Source organism: Canis lupus, chromosome 28, assembly GCF_003254725.2.
Source record: "Canis lupus dingo isolate Sandy chromosome 28, ASM325472v2, whole genome shotgun sequence".
In the NCBI taxonomy this organism is placed as follows: Eukaryota; Metazoa; Chordata; class Mammalia; order Carnivora; family Canidae; genus Canis; species Canis lupus.
In genome coordinates, this window is record NC_064270.1 from 35,131,268 (window position 1) to 35,147,597 (window position 16,330).

Genomic DNA, 16,330 nt, shown 5'->3' on the forward strand with positions numbered 1-16,330 from the left:
CCCTAGTCCCCCGAACACGGGCTGTGGATGGTGGGGGAGGGGGGCACCCGGGGCTCAGGGCGTGGATCCCTCACCCTTCCCCTGGCACCCCTCACTCTGCGCTCTGTGCACACACGCACCGCCGCACCCTCTCGATCCCGTGCGGCAATGTGTTAGCGCGGGTCTGGACCCGGTAGACTGTCGGGGGGCGCGCAGGGCGTACCACCATCGCCCTAACACCGAGCGACAGCCCTCTGGCCGGGTCCCGTGTGCCCGGACAGAGGTCACATTCTCGACTCCGGCCTCGTCCTCTAGTATCTTCGAAGCCAGGCTCGGAGTGGAAGGCCCATCCGGGGAACTCACTGTGAAACCAGGCGAGGGAGGTGGGCACCCAGCGGCGTGCAGCACCTAGGACTTCCCGCAGGACGGTGGCTCGTGACGTTCACGCAGAGCCGGGGGGGCCTGCGCTGCGCCTGGACCTGGACTCCCGCGCGATCAGCCCTCGTCGCCAGAGCCGGCTTGGCAGGCGGGCTGCACCGCTGCCCAGACGCCCGCCGCCACCAGGGCCCCACGCTGGTGTCTTCCCACTGCGCCGAGTCACACCTGGCGTACGTACGTGTCGGAGCCACGTGTCAGCGGGTGTGATGTGTATAAATGTACAGGTCACGCTGACACCGGTCGATCCCGTGTCAGTGTACGTGTGCGTCAGCTCGTCAGCTGTACTTACCAACATAGCGTCCCGATACGTCGTGGACAGACATCTGAATAACTGGCTACATAGAGCCGCGCCGTGTGGACAGAGCCAGGTGCGACTGGGGTTTCTTTTTTTTTTTTTTAATTGCAATCTCAAACGGTGTGGTGTTTTAAAATTTTATTTATTTGAGAGAGAGAGAGAGGGCACAAGCAGGGGCGAGGGGCAGAGGAAGAGGGAGACTCCCCGCAGAGCAGGGAGCCCGATGCAGGACTCGATCCCAGGACCTCGGGATCCTGACCTGAGCCCAAGGCTGACTCTTCACCGACTGACCCCCCCCCCCACCCCACCCCCGCCCCAAGCATCCCTCTGACTGTGTTTTGATGAGAAGATAAATCCTAAGTGTTTTCTCCTGGGGAAACAGAAACCTGCCCGGTACGACATTGAGAACAAAGTCGCCCAAGACCCCAGGTAGGCGCTCTGCTTCCTGGGAGGCCAACATTCCGGACGCGGAAAGAATTGAGAACTCTGGTGGGCGCGGGGCCCGGCGGCTGATGTCACACAGACCGGGTTCCGCTAGGTCTGGAAGAGCAGTCGGCGCCGGTCCCATCCGCGACTCTGGCCGAAGACGGTGCTCCTGAGGGTCAGGTCTTCAAACGTGGGTGACGCCCGTGAAGAGGACAGTGGGACCTGTGAGGGCTTCATGACGGAGGGCCTTCCTCCCTCGCGTCGTCCCTCGTCCCTGTGTCGTGTGCTTGGCCTCAGGCGGCCGGGGGCAGCCGGACTCGGGGATCGTCCCCTCTTCTCTCCAACTGTTCCTCTCCCCGGTTATTTCAAAGCCTCTGAGCAGACTGACTGGCTTTGCAAGGCTCCCAGTGTTTGATGAACCAAATTTCGTACTGCAGGTAAATTGGATTTTACGGAAATCAGTTAATTTAGGAGGAAAAATGGCAGCGAAAAGCGTGTGATCTACAATACGGGGGGTGGGGGGATAGGGCCAGTTCTGGTCTGCGCAGGGCATGCCTCCTCTCTGAGCTTGGGGAACCCTCTGGCTGGGGGCTTCCGGAATCTGCTGAGATGGCGTGATCCAGGTGTCTGGGTCCTGAGAGGACTGAAAACTGTCTTTCCCCCTCAAGTACGTGTCATTTAGTCCTTTACGAGATGAGTTTGCACATTCTCAGCCCCATGCAGCAGGACATTTTGTAGAAGACTTTCCCTCAATTATTCCCACGGGGGATTGCAGAGCCTGATGCACAGCGAGGGGTCCGTTCGGGCTCTGGAAACCGTGGATCTCAGGAGGCCCAGGTGTCTGGGAAGCTGCTTGCACAAGGGCGGCCTGTGTGCCTGGGACTTAGAGCCGCTCACCGCTGCTGCTGCTGTGAAAGGGGGAAAAGATTCTTCGCGCTCTTTCCTCTTCTCATTTCCTTTTCTCTGGAGTTTGCATTTCAGTTGCTTTTCATGCACAGAGAAGCCCTTTGCCCCCACTGCCAGCCTTGGCTCCTGGGCCTTCCCAGGAACGTGCTTTACACATAGACGGGATGGGGTTTGGGGGTTCCCGGGTCCCCCACTGAAGGAAGCGTGCTGAGGGGGCTGGGAGGGGAGGGGGGCCACGTTCACTGCCTGCCTGCACTCCTCCGCCCAGGTGCGTGTGACATGCTTTGAGATTATGATCGCCATCGACCTGGAGATTTTGATTATCATTGGCTGCCTCTTACTGATTATCGCGTGGTTGCTGATGTGCTGCGTCCTCCGTCTCTGCTGCCAAGTGTTCAGTATATTCCAGTGAAGGGGAACGGCTGGTGGGCAGAGAGGTACGTATGACCGGTGGTGTGATTTGCTCAGCTGAGAACCTCTGGACACTTGTAAGAAATGGGCTTAAAAAAAAAAAAAGAAATCTGGGGCGCCTGGGTGGCTCATTCGGTGAGGTGTCTGACTCTTGATCTCAGGGTCAAGGGCTTCAAGCCCCATGTTGGGCTCCATGCTGGGCGTGGAGCCTGGTTGAGAAAAGAAAAACGAAAAGAAATCTAATGCTTGTTATAAAATCTCCGAAGGGAAATAGGACAGTCAATGACATCGACGCAAAAGGCAAGTGACTTGGTTTGGAAGAAGGCCATCCTGAGACTCTGCTCCAGCTCCCCACTGTGCTATGGTAATTGTCGTCCGAGGAGACACGGCCTCCCCCGTGTCTCCCGGACACAGTGCTGTTGTGTGAAATACAGGCTGCTATGCTGACCCCAGTGGCCTCCTGACTGTTCTTTCCAAGTGTCTGCAGCCCCTCAGGGCAGGAGGAGCGCTGAGTCTGATGCCAGGTACTTAGGACTCAGGGCCTCAGGACGCCTTTGCATTCCAGCAGCACTTCCCACCAGATAGACCTCTAACCTCAGGTGTGGCGGATAAATGCTGAGCATTATTTGCTGAGACTATGCGACCCTCTATGAACCACCAGCATAAGCTCTCCATCCAGAGCTTGAGGGGGCTTCAGAGCGTTCCACAAGTAGTTTTCTGAGTTGCAGGGCTCACACCCAGGAAATGGTAGCTCAAACCCTCTTGACAGATGGGGACATGGCAACTCAGAAGACAGGAGTGACTCTGGGTGACAGAGAAACCGGGACTGTTGAGTTTAACCCCAACCCCTCCTCCTGGGCTTCCTGAACCCTCAGGACCCGTCACTTGCTCCCTGTCCCCAACAAAGAAGCCCAGGCTGCTTTGGGCCGCTGGGGAAGGGCTGCTTCCTCTCCTCCCACGTACGTACCTCAGTGGGGGCTCGTATGTGGCCACTTCACAGGAGTGTGGGGGGTGATGGCCCCCGGGGCCGTGTGCACCCGGCACAGCGGGCAGCAGGCGGGTCAGAGGCAGTGCGGTAGTTTCGTGGTTTAATCTGTAGCAATCCGGCCCAGCTCTGACCTGCAGGCGCATGGTCAGGGGACCGCCCCGCCCAGCCCAGGAGCTGCCAGCCCCACACGACAGCCCAGGGTGGCACAGCTGGCGTGCTCCTTACGCGGCAGCCTGAGGAAGTTAAGGCTAGGTTAGCCCTCTGTGGTCCAGGTGGCGACATTCGGTCCTGAGGCCGGCCTTGAGACCCGGCTCCAGCCACCTTGGCGGGGCTGGCACAGCTTCTGGGCGGCTGCGGGTGTTTGCATGGGTGCAGCAGAGTGGCCCCCAGGGGGCACACCGGGGCCTGGCCTCTGGGCTCCTTGGCCGTGGGGGCCCTGGGGGAGGGCACTGCCTGCCTCAGTGTGTGCTGCTTGGGGCCAGCCTCTTCCCCAGGATCAGGCAAGGTGGCTCCAGCAGAAAAAGGCTCCTTGGGAACGGCAGGGGTTTGAAACTCAACTCATCAATCCAGACTTGACTTTTAGATCAGAAGGAAGTGGCGGGAGAGATTCTGACCCATATGCAGAAGCGTGACCACAGACCAAGATTCGGGGCCATCACAGTCCCCGCAGTTTCTGTTCAGGTCACACCACTAATTCTTGCCAGGTTCTTACTGTTCTACTGAGGTCACTTCGAGGGGAGGCGGCTTAGGCGCCCGACCAGTCTGGGCCTCTGCGCTGTGCTTCTGTTCCCTCGGCCCTTTGAGAGCGTCCTGGCTGGTGGCTCCCTCGCTGTGGGACCCCGAGCCAGGCCTTTCGTAAAGCCCGGAGTCTGTTTCCTCCCCAGAGACATGGGGATCGCAGTCAGGGCGTCAAGAGGGATGGGGCGGAGAGACAGAGCCCTGTGCGCAGGGCCTGGCACCCACGGATTGCTCAATGGAACCCCCCACCCCAGGATTCCGCTCGTGCCGGTGATACAGTCCCCTCTCCTGCCACCAGCTCACGTGACTGAAAGATGGACTTTGGGTGGTGCTTTCATTCCACCCAGCCCAAGTTCCAGGCCAGGACTGTAAAAGCAGAAATAAAGTTTGGGGCCAGATTTCCAGAGCCTGTGTGCAGGGCCCGCCCTCTGCAGATGAACCCCTTCTCCGTGAACAAACCTCCTGCCTCTTGGACGCCCCGGCTGGCCGAGGCTGTGTTTTCTTTCTGAAGGAAGGAAGGAGGGGCTCTCCTTATTTGAATGGCAGTTGTCCACAGCTCACAAAGCAGGACCTGGAAGCTCCTATTTGGAGCATGAATACAACTACTTCCCACGCAGCAGATTTTATCATATCAGGTTTGGCGCTTCTCAGGACGTGGGCACATCCATTTCCTCCGCAAACGCAGCTTTGCACAGAAAACACTACACAGCAAGTGACAACACACTCAGCGTGAGGAGCCAGGGCGGTTTATTTGGTTTTCTTCCCGCTGCCAGCGGGGACTCAGCAGCGCGGGGCCTCCAGTGCCAAGCGGAGGCCCGTGGCCAGGCCCTGCGGCGTGGGGCTCTCAGCCGTGCAGCTCACGGGCAGGCCCTGGGCGGCCAGTGCGCGGGCCGTGCTGGGGCCGATGGCGGCGAACTGCAGGGGAGAGGGGAGAGGGGAGCGTCAGTGCACCTGCCGGGCCGCTGGCGTGGGAGCTCCTGGCACGCGCGGTCGCCCTTCCTATGCCCTCAAAATGCCTTTGCCCGCATGAGCTCATCACAGCCTCCCCGCCAGCCTGCAGCTCGGGTGCAGGGCAGGGGCGCCAGGCCCCAGCACCCCTGCCCGCCGGCCTGGCTGCATCTCCACCAGCCATAGTGGCCCATGGTTCTGCCCTGGGAAGGGCAGGCGGGGGGTGGGGTGGCAAGCCAAGTAGGCAGCAAAGTGTGAAAGGTGCTCTGGGCGTGGCAGGGGCCTTGGCTGCACCCCCACCCCCAGGAAACGCAGCAGCAACAGAGAGCGGGCCCTGGAGCCAGAGGGTCAGGGTCACATCCTAGCTCCCAGGGTAGTGGCCTTAGCAAGTGACCCTTCATCTCTGGGCCTCCGTCCCTTCATCTCTAAAACAAAGCTTACTAGTTTTCCCCTGTGAGGGTCACATGGGGGCCAGGTGAGCAACCACCTGGCTGGGGGCCTGGCACAGAGATGCTCAGCGGCCTGCAGAGCTGCTGGGAGCACTGTTGCTCCAGTGGCACGAGCCTTGTCAGCAGGATGCCTCTCTCAGAACATCGCATGTCTGTTGGGTCACGTGTGGAGCCTCACCTGGGGCCCTGGTGAGGTGTCATTAGCCCCTCTGATCCTGTTTCCTCACCTGTAAAAGGGGTACCGTTACCCCTGCTTGGCAGGGCGAGCAGGGGGGTGAGTAAGGAGATCTGCTTGGCAGGGCGAGCACTCACGCTGCCCCCATGCCAACACTGGGGTGCACACACCCCTGCTCGGGAGTAGGTGTGTGAGGATGGCAGCACACCCTTACCCAGCACCCCCTCCGCCTGCCCTCCCTGGGTGGGTGTGGCGCAGGGAACAACTCAGGACGCTGCAGCTTGACGCCCCCCACGCTGGGGCATGTCAGAACCACAGGACAGAGGCTGCTGGCACCTCCACCGGGGGCCTGAGCTCCTGTAGGACCCCCCACCCCCCCTGTAATGCAGCCATTCCTCCAGAAACTCTCTGAAGACAAGATGGAGCTGAGCCCATACCTCACAGCACACACAGACATCGCAGCAGACCGCAGACCTAAATGTAGGTGGTAAGCCCATAAACGTAGAAGAAACAGAGCGATGAGTCTTCACGCCCTCGGATTAGGCAGTGGGTTTCTGAGATCCACCACTCACGGCACAAATAGCAAAAGAAAAGGTAGATACGTGGGTCTTTACCAAAATGGAAAACCTGTCATGCTTCTATGGACGCCATCACCGACGTGAAAAGACAACTCACGGGATGGGGAAGATTTCTGTAAATCGTACATTTGATGAGGAATTTGTATCCAGAACAAAGAACTCTGAAACCCAGTAGCAACAAGCCACACGGCAAGGATGTGGTCGGACCCTTCTCGGACGAAGATACAGAAACGCCCAACACGCACAGGCAAAGATGCTCAGAGCCGTCGGCCGTTAGGGGCATCCAACTCACAACGACCTCATGGCCACGGGAACGACTATGATCATGAAGACAAAAAAATCACAAGTGTTGGTAAAGATGTGGAGGAACTAGAACCCTCAGGCTTGGCTGGTGGGAGTGCCAAGTGCCACAGCCACTCTGGAAGACGGTCTGGTAATTCTTCAAAATTACCAAAGTTAAACATCAAGGCACCACATAAGCCAGCAATCCGCCTCCTTGGTTTGTTATACCCAAGAGAAATGAAAACATGCGCCCACACAAAAACTATCATCAGGGGCTCCTCAGCATTGCTGCTCAGAGCCCCAAAGTGGACACGACCCAAATGCCCATCAGCTGATGAACAGATAGAGACGGTGATGTATTCACAGAATGGACTATTCCACGGCGGTGAAAATGAGCCAAGTCCTCACACAGGCCACAGCACGGGTGAGCCTTGAAAACACTCCAGTAAGCGAAGGAAGCCAGTCCTGAGATCCCAGAGTAGGAAACCCGCAGAGATGGGGGGTAGACTCGGGGTTACCGGGCTGCCGGGCACATCACAGCTGCCGTGTCCAGGTGAGGCAGCGGCCCCAGCACCACCCCTTCTCCCAACCCCCAAAGTTGCTACCCCGAGCACTTCAGGATCTCATCTTCATCCCTACAACCCTGAGAGTTAGCTCTGTTCTCCCCCAGTAACCTACGTGCCCATCCTGGGGTTCCCAGGAACTCACCATATGACTCTGGCAAGTCATTTAACCTCTCTGGGCCTCAGTTTCTCCAACTGTAATAAGGACAATAGTCCCAATTTTGCTTGAGTCCTACCCCTGGACTGGTGTGCGAACTCTGCAAGATACTGCCTGGAAATGCTCTGTCACCTGGCCATGGCTCATGTATCACCATGGCGAACAACGTGGAATCTGTCTTCCTGGGTTCAGATTGTGGCTCTCCCTTCCTCCTGTGTGACCTAGGGCAAGACACACAACTTCTCTGAGCCCAGTACTCCACCTGGAGAACTGGGAACCAGTGCTGACTCCGCAGGTGTGCAGTGAGACACACCTGTAATAAAAGGTAAGAGTCCTCACTCCATGTGCATGGGCACGGTGCTGGCGGCCTCTGTCCTGGCCCCCAGGTCGCCTCCGCCCTCTCCTTGGTCCCACTGGAGCCAGTTCAAGAGCCCGCCCATCACAGGCCCCATAAGCCTTGTCATTACTTGTGGACTCCTAGGAAATGGAGTCCCTAACAAGTGGGAATGTCAAGCCTTTGAATTCAAAGACATGAAAAAGGGGAACGGCTTTTAGAATAGATAATTACAAGATGTTTAGATGGGAAAACAGGGAAAGGATGCTGGCACGTGTGCCAGGCTCTGAGCCAAGGACTGACCCGAATTCTCATCCAATCCGGAGACTCCTCGATCAGAGAAGACCGTCCACAGCAGCCCCCCGCCCACCGCCATCCACGGCTTCTTGCGCAGGAGCACCCCCTTATTCGCGGTTGCACAGTCCGCGGATTCAGTTTCCCGCGGTCAACCACAGTCTGGAAGCAGATGACCCTCCTCCTCCTCCTCACGTATGGGCAGCAGGTCAGTAGCAGCCTCACGCTGCGTCACATGCCTACATCACTCACTTCCCCTCATCTCATCACAGAGGCTCCTCGTCATCTCACATCTCCACAAAGCAGGGTGAGTGCAGTGCTGTTAAGATTTCTTGAGAGGGTTCGCGTAACTGTTAGTCTGGGACGTTGTTACAACTGCTTTGTTACTAGTTATTGTTATTAACCTCCTGCTGTGCCTAATGGTTATCCTAGGGATGTACATGAAGGAAAAAACAACCGCATTAGGACTGGGTAGTAGCCACGGTTTCAGACGTCCATCTGAGGGTCTTGGAATGTACTCCCCGCAGATAAGGGGTGACCACATGTCTATGAAGGCCACAGACGGATACTCGTCCTCATGTCACAAGTGAGGAAACAGGCTCAGAGGGGTTAATTAACTTGCCCAAGCGCAGCAGCCGGGAAGTGGCGCTCGAGAATCCTGGACCCCAGCCTTCCCAATGCTACAGAGCTGACGTCAGGGTGTCTGCTAGGTCAGGAGTGCTCTGACTTTCCTTGGAAATGCTAGGACAATCAGTAAGAATTTCTAAAAATCTGAAGAGACCAAAAGCCCACTGAATACCTCACCTTAATTCGATCAATGTTGTCACCAGATAACTCTTGAATATGCTTGAGGCTGTACGCAAGGCCAGAGGGACTGAAAAATGTGATGCTGGCCGGGATGCCCTGCAGGGAGAGAGTAAGATGCATCTGTGGCCACAGGCCCAGGGGAGAGACTGTTCCCCAATCCACCCCCACCCACCCCCACACACACCGGGCACCATGAGCCCTGGAGCCCCAGGAGGGTTCCTGGTGGACGTGGCCTTCTCTGCTCCCTAGAGGCCGAGGCCAAGTTCAGGTGAGGCACCGTTCAGAGAGCAGGGTGCCACTGGGGAGGCTGGGCGCTGTCCTCATCCCTCTGCCGACCAGAGGACAGGGCCCCACGGCCCCGCATGCCCAGCTGAGCGGACAGTGCCACCAGCTAATGTGGCCAAAGTGGCATCGATCCATAGGGCAGCAGCCCACGCCGGCTCCCCGTCAACTCTGCATCCTTTCTGAGGAAACAGAAGGCAGACTGGCCACATGGCCTTTTTGTTTTGGTTTGCACTAAATAACGGGACGTCCAACCAGCAAGGTCCTCAGAAGCCTGTCCTAGGAGGGGGATGGGAGGTCTCTCTCTGAATAGATGTGAAAACCTTAATTCACACAGGCGCCACCCATCCTCCTGCCTGAAGCCTCCAGAGGTCCCTGTGGCCTCCCGAATTCAATGCAGACTCGCAACAGGGGCCCAGCCGCCCTTCCCCCCACAGCTCCACCGGGGCCCCACATGATGAAGGACAGTCGCACCACGGCCCCCCACTGCCCAGCTTACTAGGTCTGGGGTGCTATCCATAGGGCTTTGTGCCTATCATCTCCTTTCATCCTTACACAAACCCTACGAGAGAGGTCTACCCCCATGTCACAGATCCAGAGATGGAGCCTCGGCAAGTCACACAGCCGGGGACGGTGCACAGGCACAGAGGCTTGGGCCTCTCGTCCCCAGGCCCCCGCCACTCGGGTGCCCGCCCTGCTGAGCTCTCCCTGGAAGCACCACGCACCTGCTTAGCATAGTAGCTGTTGAGGTTCACTTGGATTCCCGGGTGTGGGACCTTCTGATAGACAGTGATGCTTTCCATGGGAATCCCTGGACACAATCAAAAGCAAGAGGCAGGCTTTATCACACCGGGAGCAGGGGGTCTCCGCGCTGCAGGGCAGTTCGTGCGGACAGGCCAGCGCCACAAGCCAGACATGCCAACGCCCCCGAACAGGCTGCCGGGAGCTGAGGCGCAGACAGTGCACGCCGGCCCGGCTGGCTCTCTGTAGCCGGGGATCCTCAGCTTACGGCCTCCTGTCCTCTGCTATTATTCCTGGTAGCGCGTGGGAGACCGACGGTAACACGGGGGAGACAGTCTCCGCTTTAATACAGGGGGCAAAGTTCCGGGGTCTGAGGTCGTCCTGGGTGACGGCCTTCATTCAGGACAGAGGGTCTGAGAACACAGCAGCTGCGGGGCCCTGGGTTTCCTGCCCTGGGGGAGCTAGACCCGTGCTCCACACTCTCAGGACAGCCCGTGGGGCGGCTTCTGTGGTTAGAGCCATGTCACAGGCAACGAGACAGGCATGTACAGCAGGTGTGACTTGCCCTCGCTCACGCAGCTGAACAGCAGACGGAGATTTCCAGCCTGGCTCTGTCTCACCCTGAAGCTCGTACTCCCACCTGCCGGCGACCCCTGCTCCCAGACCACCACGGGAGGGTGACAGGAGACAGTGTGCGGGTGGCCCCTCCGGCATCTGGGGCAGTGGCTGAGCTGCGGGACCCTGCCTGCCCTGGACACCGGCTCCATCCAGAGACTTTCCTCTGCACGGGGACCGGCCCCGGGTCCCTCCACAGCAGCACCCCTGTACTCTTGGCGAAGGCTCAGTGACACCCTGTGGGCGCAGGGCTACGGGAAGGACAGCAGGCTGCACCCCACACCAAATGCGACCATGAGGGGTGACCCGCCTTCCCCCCGGGACTCCGCACGGCTGACCCCAAACCTGGAGGGGGGGAGGGAGACGGATGGGGAAGCAGTGCCCACGAGCCAGTGCACTGTCCTCACCTCTGTCCTTGAGCATCTGGGGCAGGATTTCTCCTTTGACGGTTCCACAGGGAAACAGAAGAGGCAATGCTGGTGACTCCCCTGCAGATAAATAACCCGACTTTGTCAACGCTTTCAAGAAAGGGGTGCGTGTGCCAGGGCGCAGGGTGGAGCAGCTCTGGGCCGCCAGTGTCGGTGGGTTGGAGGGAAGCGCTGACCTTGCAGGACAAGGATCACAGGGCATTGAGGCAAGGTGCTCAGAAAACGGGCGTCCCCGCAAGCCAGGGGCTGCTGTCCCCCAGGCCCCTCCAGCCCCTCTGGTCCACACGAGCGGGCACGGGGCTCTGCACTTCAGAGAGCTGGCTGGAGCCAGGCTCGCTCATGACGCGGCAGGGAAACGGCAGCCCCGCGTGGCCCTGCAGCCACCCACCCCAGGGACGAGCTGCGCGTCTACTGTCCCCGTCAGGACAGCGGCCACCCGGCCAAGTGCCCGAGGGGCAGATGGGTGGCCGTGTAGGGGCCCAGCCTGCTGGGAACAGCCCTGCCTCTCACCCCACTCCCCATCTCCACTCTCGGAAGACCTGGGGGTGTGCTCAGCTCCAAGCTCTCTGCAGAATGAAGATGGCATGCAGTCCGAACGCTGACCCGAGACAGTACCATGCAACAAAACCGATGGGGCTCATGTCCGAATCCTCCCCAAAGTGAATATTTTGATAGACCCCCCCCCCGGGCATTCGTCCATCAGTTGGAAGAAGGTGTAATGGCTTTGCTCATGCACGGAGGCTTTTTTCTCTATCCCTGAGATCTCTGAACACCTCTTTGGGGACCGCAGGCAGAAGAAGGAACGAAGCTCTTCTCGTCTGGCACCATCTCCCCCAAGGCCCAGCCCACCCACAGGAACAACTGGAGACTTCTTTTCTCCAGGTTACTCAGTAACTATGCACTGGTGAATGTGTTCTTTAAGCTGCTCTGTAACCATCAGCATAGACGTAGAAGGACACCAGGGACTGGGAAAAACTCAAATGCAAACTAGATGCCCACTGATTTCTCTTTTCCAGCGGGAGGAAATGTTTCATGCGATGTAGACACCATCCTTGGAAACATATTTTCAACGCCATGTTTAGGCACTGTTTTCTTAACCAGAGCCCAGGCATCCCTCCCGTGTGTGTGGGGGGGGTGGGGGGGTGGGGGGGTGCTGGGGTGTGCAGGATTCTAGGGGCCAAAGCTGCTCCCACAGACCCTGCTCCGGGGCAGCGTCGAGAATCCATCAGGAAAACCAAGGGCCTGCCTTTGCAGCAAGCCCAGCCCTCGGGGTGTGCAAGGGACCTTCGGAAGATTCTAGAATCTGCCCTTTGAAGCACCTTTCTGAAGGTCTAGCACAGCACTGAGCTGCTCATGCTTATTCTCGGATTGCTGGCCACTAACTCGGGGGACGGGAGCTTAGCACGCATGTCCTGGCACAGGACAGAGGACTGTCTTTTCTCACCGCACTGCTCCCTGGAGAGCCAGGCCACGCATGCTGACTTCATGGAAACCCTCCACACTATCAGCAAAGGGAGGAAAATGTGAAAATGTCGCAGCAGGATCCTCTTCTGCAGAGTGGAGATCTACCACAGCTGTGCTTCCTGGGACCTAACCCCCTTCAAGAAGTCAGAGGCAACCCATTCTTTTTGGGGGATAAGTTTGCTGCCTGCAGATTTTTAACCCCATTAGGCCAACGCTAAATAGGTCAATGCTAAAGCTGGCTGATTCCGCAGAGGTGTGAGAGGTTTCCCGGAATGACAGGGAGAGATGGGGGCCTGGCAGGGGTCTCACCTGACAGAGAAGACCCAGAATGGTGACTCACGGGGCTCAGAGGCTGCCCATTCCTTTAATAGGAAGGAGGCCTGGGGGGGGGGGGGGCTGTGGGGGCTGAGGCCAGCAAGGGTGCTGAAAGTCCCAGGAGAGGGTTGTGCAGGGGGCTGGGGGACTCCGTAAGTAGTCACAGTAGCAATTAAGGTAACAAGGCTGATTTTTTTTTTTTTTTAGAAATGCCATTTCACTGGAGGACACGTGCGTGGTTGGAAAGCTCCAGCAGCTGTCAGGCTGATTTCGGCCTCCCAGGCGGGGCTGTGAGGAGCAGGCTGGGCAGGCTGAGATTCTCATGGTTGAGAATCCAGACAGTGGGGCTGATGGCAAGGGGAGCAAGAGCTGAGCTGCAGGGGTGGCCCGTCGGCAGCCCCCAATCCGGGGGACATTTCAAATAAACGCACTCCCCCATCTGACTCAGGCTGACCCCCTCTTGCAGGATGTTGTAATTCCCCCTTTTACCATTTATTTGCTGCTTTCTTTTCCATTAGAGGAGACCTCCTGGGAGGGGAGAGTTTTCTATCAGAGCAATGAGCCATCAGATTAAATGAGTTAATAGTTTTAAGTGCTCGCCAAAAAAATCTATCACATAGTTTTAATAATAATAATAAAAAAGCGTTAAGTAAAAGAAATGAGCAGTAACTGTGAATTGTCCTGTTTCCTCCAAACACTGGAAGTAGATTCTTAGCTTTTAAAATCCAGTTTCAGAGCTTGCTGGGGGAGAAAGTCATTAATGCCCTGGTAAAACCAAGGTGAGCGAGCGTCCTTATTGGCAGCCAAGGAGAATCCTCATTTGGATATTCTAATTGACAAAGATTTATCAGGACACATAGGTGTGTTGGTAATAAGTTGGAAGAAGTAACAAAGGCTTTGCAAAGAACGCAGCCCAGTCTTCGCCGAGATAAGGCACAGCCTGTGCTTATCTCCCCTCCAAGCCTTGAGTCGGTTCATTAAAACACCAGTGTGACATCTCAGGAGTGACCCGGATCCTCCCTGCCTTGCGTATGCGGGGCAAGGAGCACACCGGCCTGATGGCTCTGCACCTGATAGTGAGGAAGGACTCAATTTCCTTCCATCTCGTTCTAGAACTAGTGCGTCCGTGGGGAGTACAGCCAGGTCATCTGCCCCAGAAACAGGCTGCAGCCACCCATTCCAGTAAGGAGCTAATTGACATCCTGCCCACGGAACCAGTCATTAGTCTTCGTAAACGAAGGCACCTAATCCCCCAGGGAGTGCCACGTTCTACAGTTTACAGTGATTTCTACATTCAAACAGAAGGGCTTTGTTCCTGTTTACTGGTGACCATTACCCCCTGAAAACATTAGAAATAGCCTGGAGTTGGATCATTCTGGAACATATGCATCCCACACCATGAACTGCTGGGGAAAAACCCAATCACATGACATTCTTCTCGTCCCAGAAGAGGTGAGGCTCGGTGACCCTCAAAACAATCCTGTGGGCCTGAGGCCCCTGCGGCACCTAGGACAGTGGCCACCCCTGGGCCGCCAGCATAGCTGCCCTCGGCTTCTTAGCCGCTTTCGATGCCTGGCTGCACAAGAGTGCACAACTGACCAGCCCCCCAATTGCCCCGTCCCCCATACACCCTCCTCACACCAGCACAGTTCAACAGCGCTCAGCAAACACTGCATGGGATCACCTGCAGGCCAGGCCCTTTGAGGGCTGGGGGGTCGCAAGGGAGGGGGCCGCGCAGACCAGCGACCCTCACAAGACAGAGGGGGTTAAGCGTCAGGACAAGGTACAAAGCGTGTGTGAAGTGAGTGAGGCCAAAAGAGGGCCAAGGTCTTCCGGACAGCGTGTGCACAAGGAGCTTAGCCCACGGCATCCCTTACACAGAGGGCTGTTCTCCAGGAACCTGCGGGAAGAACGGGGCCTCTGTAGGCATCACCGGGGGCAGGAGATGAGGGTGTGCCGGGAGCCACGGAGCCCCAGGGACAGTGGAGCTGAGTCCCAATCCGGTGACCCTCTGGGCTCAATCCTGGTTGAAACAGGTACTGGCCTGGGCTGGAGTGGAGGAGCGGGCGCCCAGCACCGTGTTCCCGTCCCAGGGCAGCACCTCTGGGCCTCCAGCCCTGGCTCTCGTATCCAGCACTCCGCATGAGCTGCCGTGCCTGGGGGGCTCTTAAACACGACAGTCGCTTGGCCCACGGCTCTAGTGGCCGGGTCCATGGTTCCACTAGCCCACCTTCCGGCCCCTCTCGCTCCAAGAGCTCCCCCACATCTTTGCTTCTATCAAGGCTGGACACCGCCTGGAAGGCAGACACCTCTACAACCCATGTCATCTCAGGTCCCTGTCCCCATGCTGCCCCAGGGACATGCTCCCAGGGGGTGGGTCCGCTCTGAGAGAGGGAGCTCAGAGAGGGAGGGGCCCCTGAGAGGAAGGGAGGGGGTGCAGGTGCAGGGCAGGTGCCAGCAGCCGCTGCCTCCCTCCACTCCCTCAGTCACTGCAGATGGTCTCCCTGGATATGTCGCCGCCAAACGTTTCATTTTGTGTAATGTTTGAGTTGTGTCAAGTCCTCTGGTGGAGAGAGGTGGGCTGGGGTCCCAGGAGTGGCCTGGTGCACCCAGGAAGTGTTCCTTGGCAGGGGGCTAGGGGTGAGGCTGACAAGTCAATGGGCTTCTTCGGGGGGAGGTGACCTTTTTCTACTTACGGGAACAAATGTATTCTGCAAGCTTTTCTGCATTTCCACAGTTTGCTCCTTCTGCATTTAGGCCGATTTTATTCACTGGAAAACAAGAAAGAAATATACATTTTCATGTGGCTATTAAAGCCCGCTGTCCCTGTGCTGTATGCGTGTGCTTTACAAATGACACAGGACGTCCCCTCCTGTAGCCTGGTATCCGAGGGCCACAGGCATGTGTCAGATGGGAGGGAGTCCAGCCCTGTCCCACCCTCCCTAGATGTCTGGCTTTGAGTCTCCGCCAATTTCTCTGAGCCCCCCCCGAGCTCACCTACATGAGGGGAGGATGCCAGCTCAATGGGACGCCTCTACGGAGTATTCGAGAGGATGAGAGCAAGCCGCTGGCCAGCTAGGTGGAGCTGAAGAATGGTGGCGAACATTTAGGATGTTCTGTGAGGGAGACAGAGGCCAGCCCCCATCCAGAAGGGTGGTGTGGTCTGACTACCAGACTGGAATGGAAGGGAGGGCAGGAGAGGTTCCATGGTAACCTGCCAACAGGGACCCAGAGTATTGCGAGTACAGGTCATCTGGGGTGAGGGGCGGACCAGCTGCTTTGAGAGATTCCTAGCATGAAGGGAGGCAGGAGCAGACCCCCAGGCTCCCCTGCAGGCTTCCACACGGAGAACACTGGCCCCTCGGCAGAGGATGCTGAGGGAGGAAGGGCCACAGGCCCGTGCTGTCAGGGCTCACTCCCTGTTCACGGGGTGTGGAGCAGCCCTGACGGAGGAGGTGCTGTGGGCATTGCATTTAGGGTTCATGTGAGACTGGCCGGCTGGTGACAAACTGCAGCTTTCACATAAACACCATCAGCTTTTAATTTACAGGTCATTTCAAGTGTCCTGAGTCCAACAGACAAAAGTCACATGTAGCTGTAAACCTGGTTCTGGAACAAAGCCGTTGCTTATACTCACTGCCAGACCAGGCAGGACTGCCTCTCCTCTGATTGAACGGGGAAGGTCCCAGTACACCAGAAAGCCTGAAAACTTCCCAG

The 16,330-nt window shown here is 57.7% G+C and overlaps 1 protein-coding gene and 1 long non-coding RNA gene across 9 annotated transcripts in view; one reads left to right on the forward strand and one right to left on the reverse strand.

Annotated features, from left to right (window-relative positions):
- Nucleotides 1-835: 835 nt before the first annotated feature.
- The window catches only part of UROS (uroporphyrinogen III synthase), a 35,704-nt gene continuing 20,209 nt past the window's right edge, over nt 836-16,330 (reverse strand). For 6 of the 8 annotated variants that reach the window (XM_025467604.3, XM_025467608.3, XM_025467609.3 and 3 more), the window contains 5 exons: nt 15,310-15,384; nt 10,814-10,894; nt 9,776-9,861; nt 8,766-8,864; nt 4,912-5,096 (listed from right to left, as the gene is read on the reverse strand). In XM_025467604.3, the coding sequence (XP_025323389.1) occupies nt 4,962-5,096; nt 8,766-8,864; nt 9,776-9,861; nt 10,814-10,894; nt 15,310-15,384 (476 nt within the window). In that variant the 3' untranslated portion in view covers nt 4,912-4,961. Of the gene's footprint in view, nt 2,665-4,911; nt 5,097-6,439; nt 6,649-8,765; nt 8,865-9,775; nt 9,862-10,813; nt 10,895-15,309; nt 15,385-16,330 lie in introns of those variants that run through there. The other 2 variants (XM_049103576.1, XM_025467613.3) reach the window with 2 other exon arrangements.
- On the forward strand, nt 1,436-13,282 carry LOC112672491 (uncharacterized). The gene is made up of 3 exons (XR_004809983.2): nt 1,436-1,575; nt 2,313-2,481; nt 12,821-13,282. It is a non-coding gene; the product is annotated as an uncharacterized LOC112672491 (long non-coding RNA).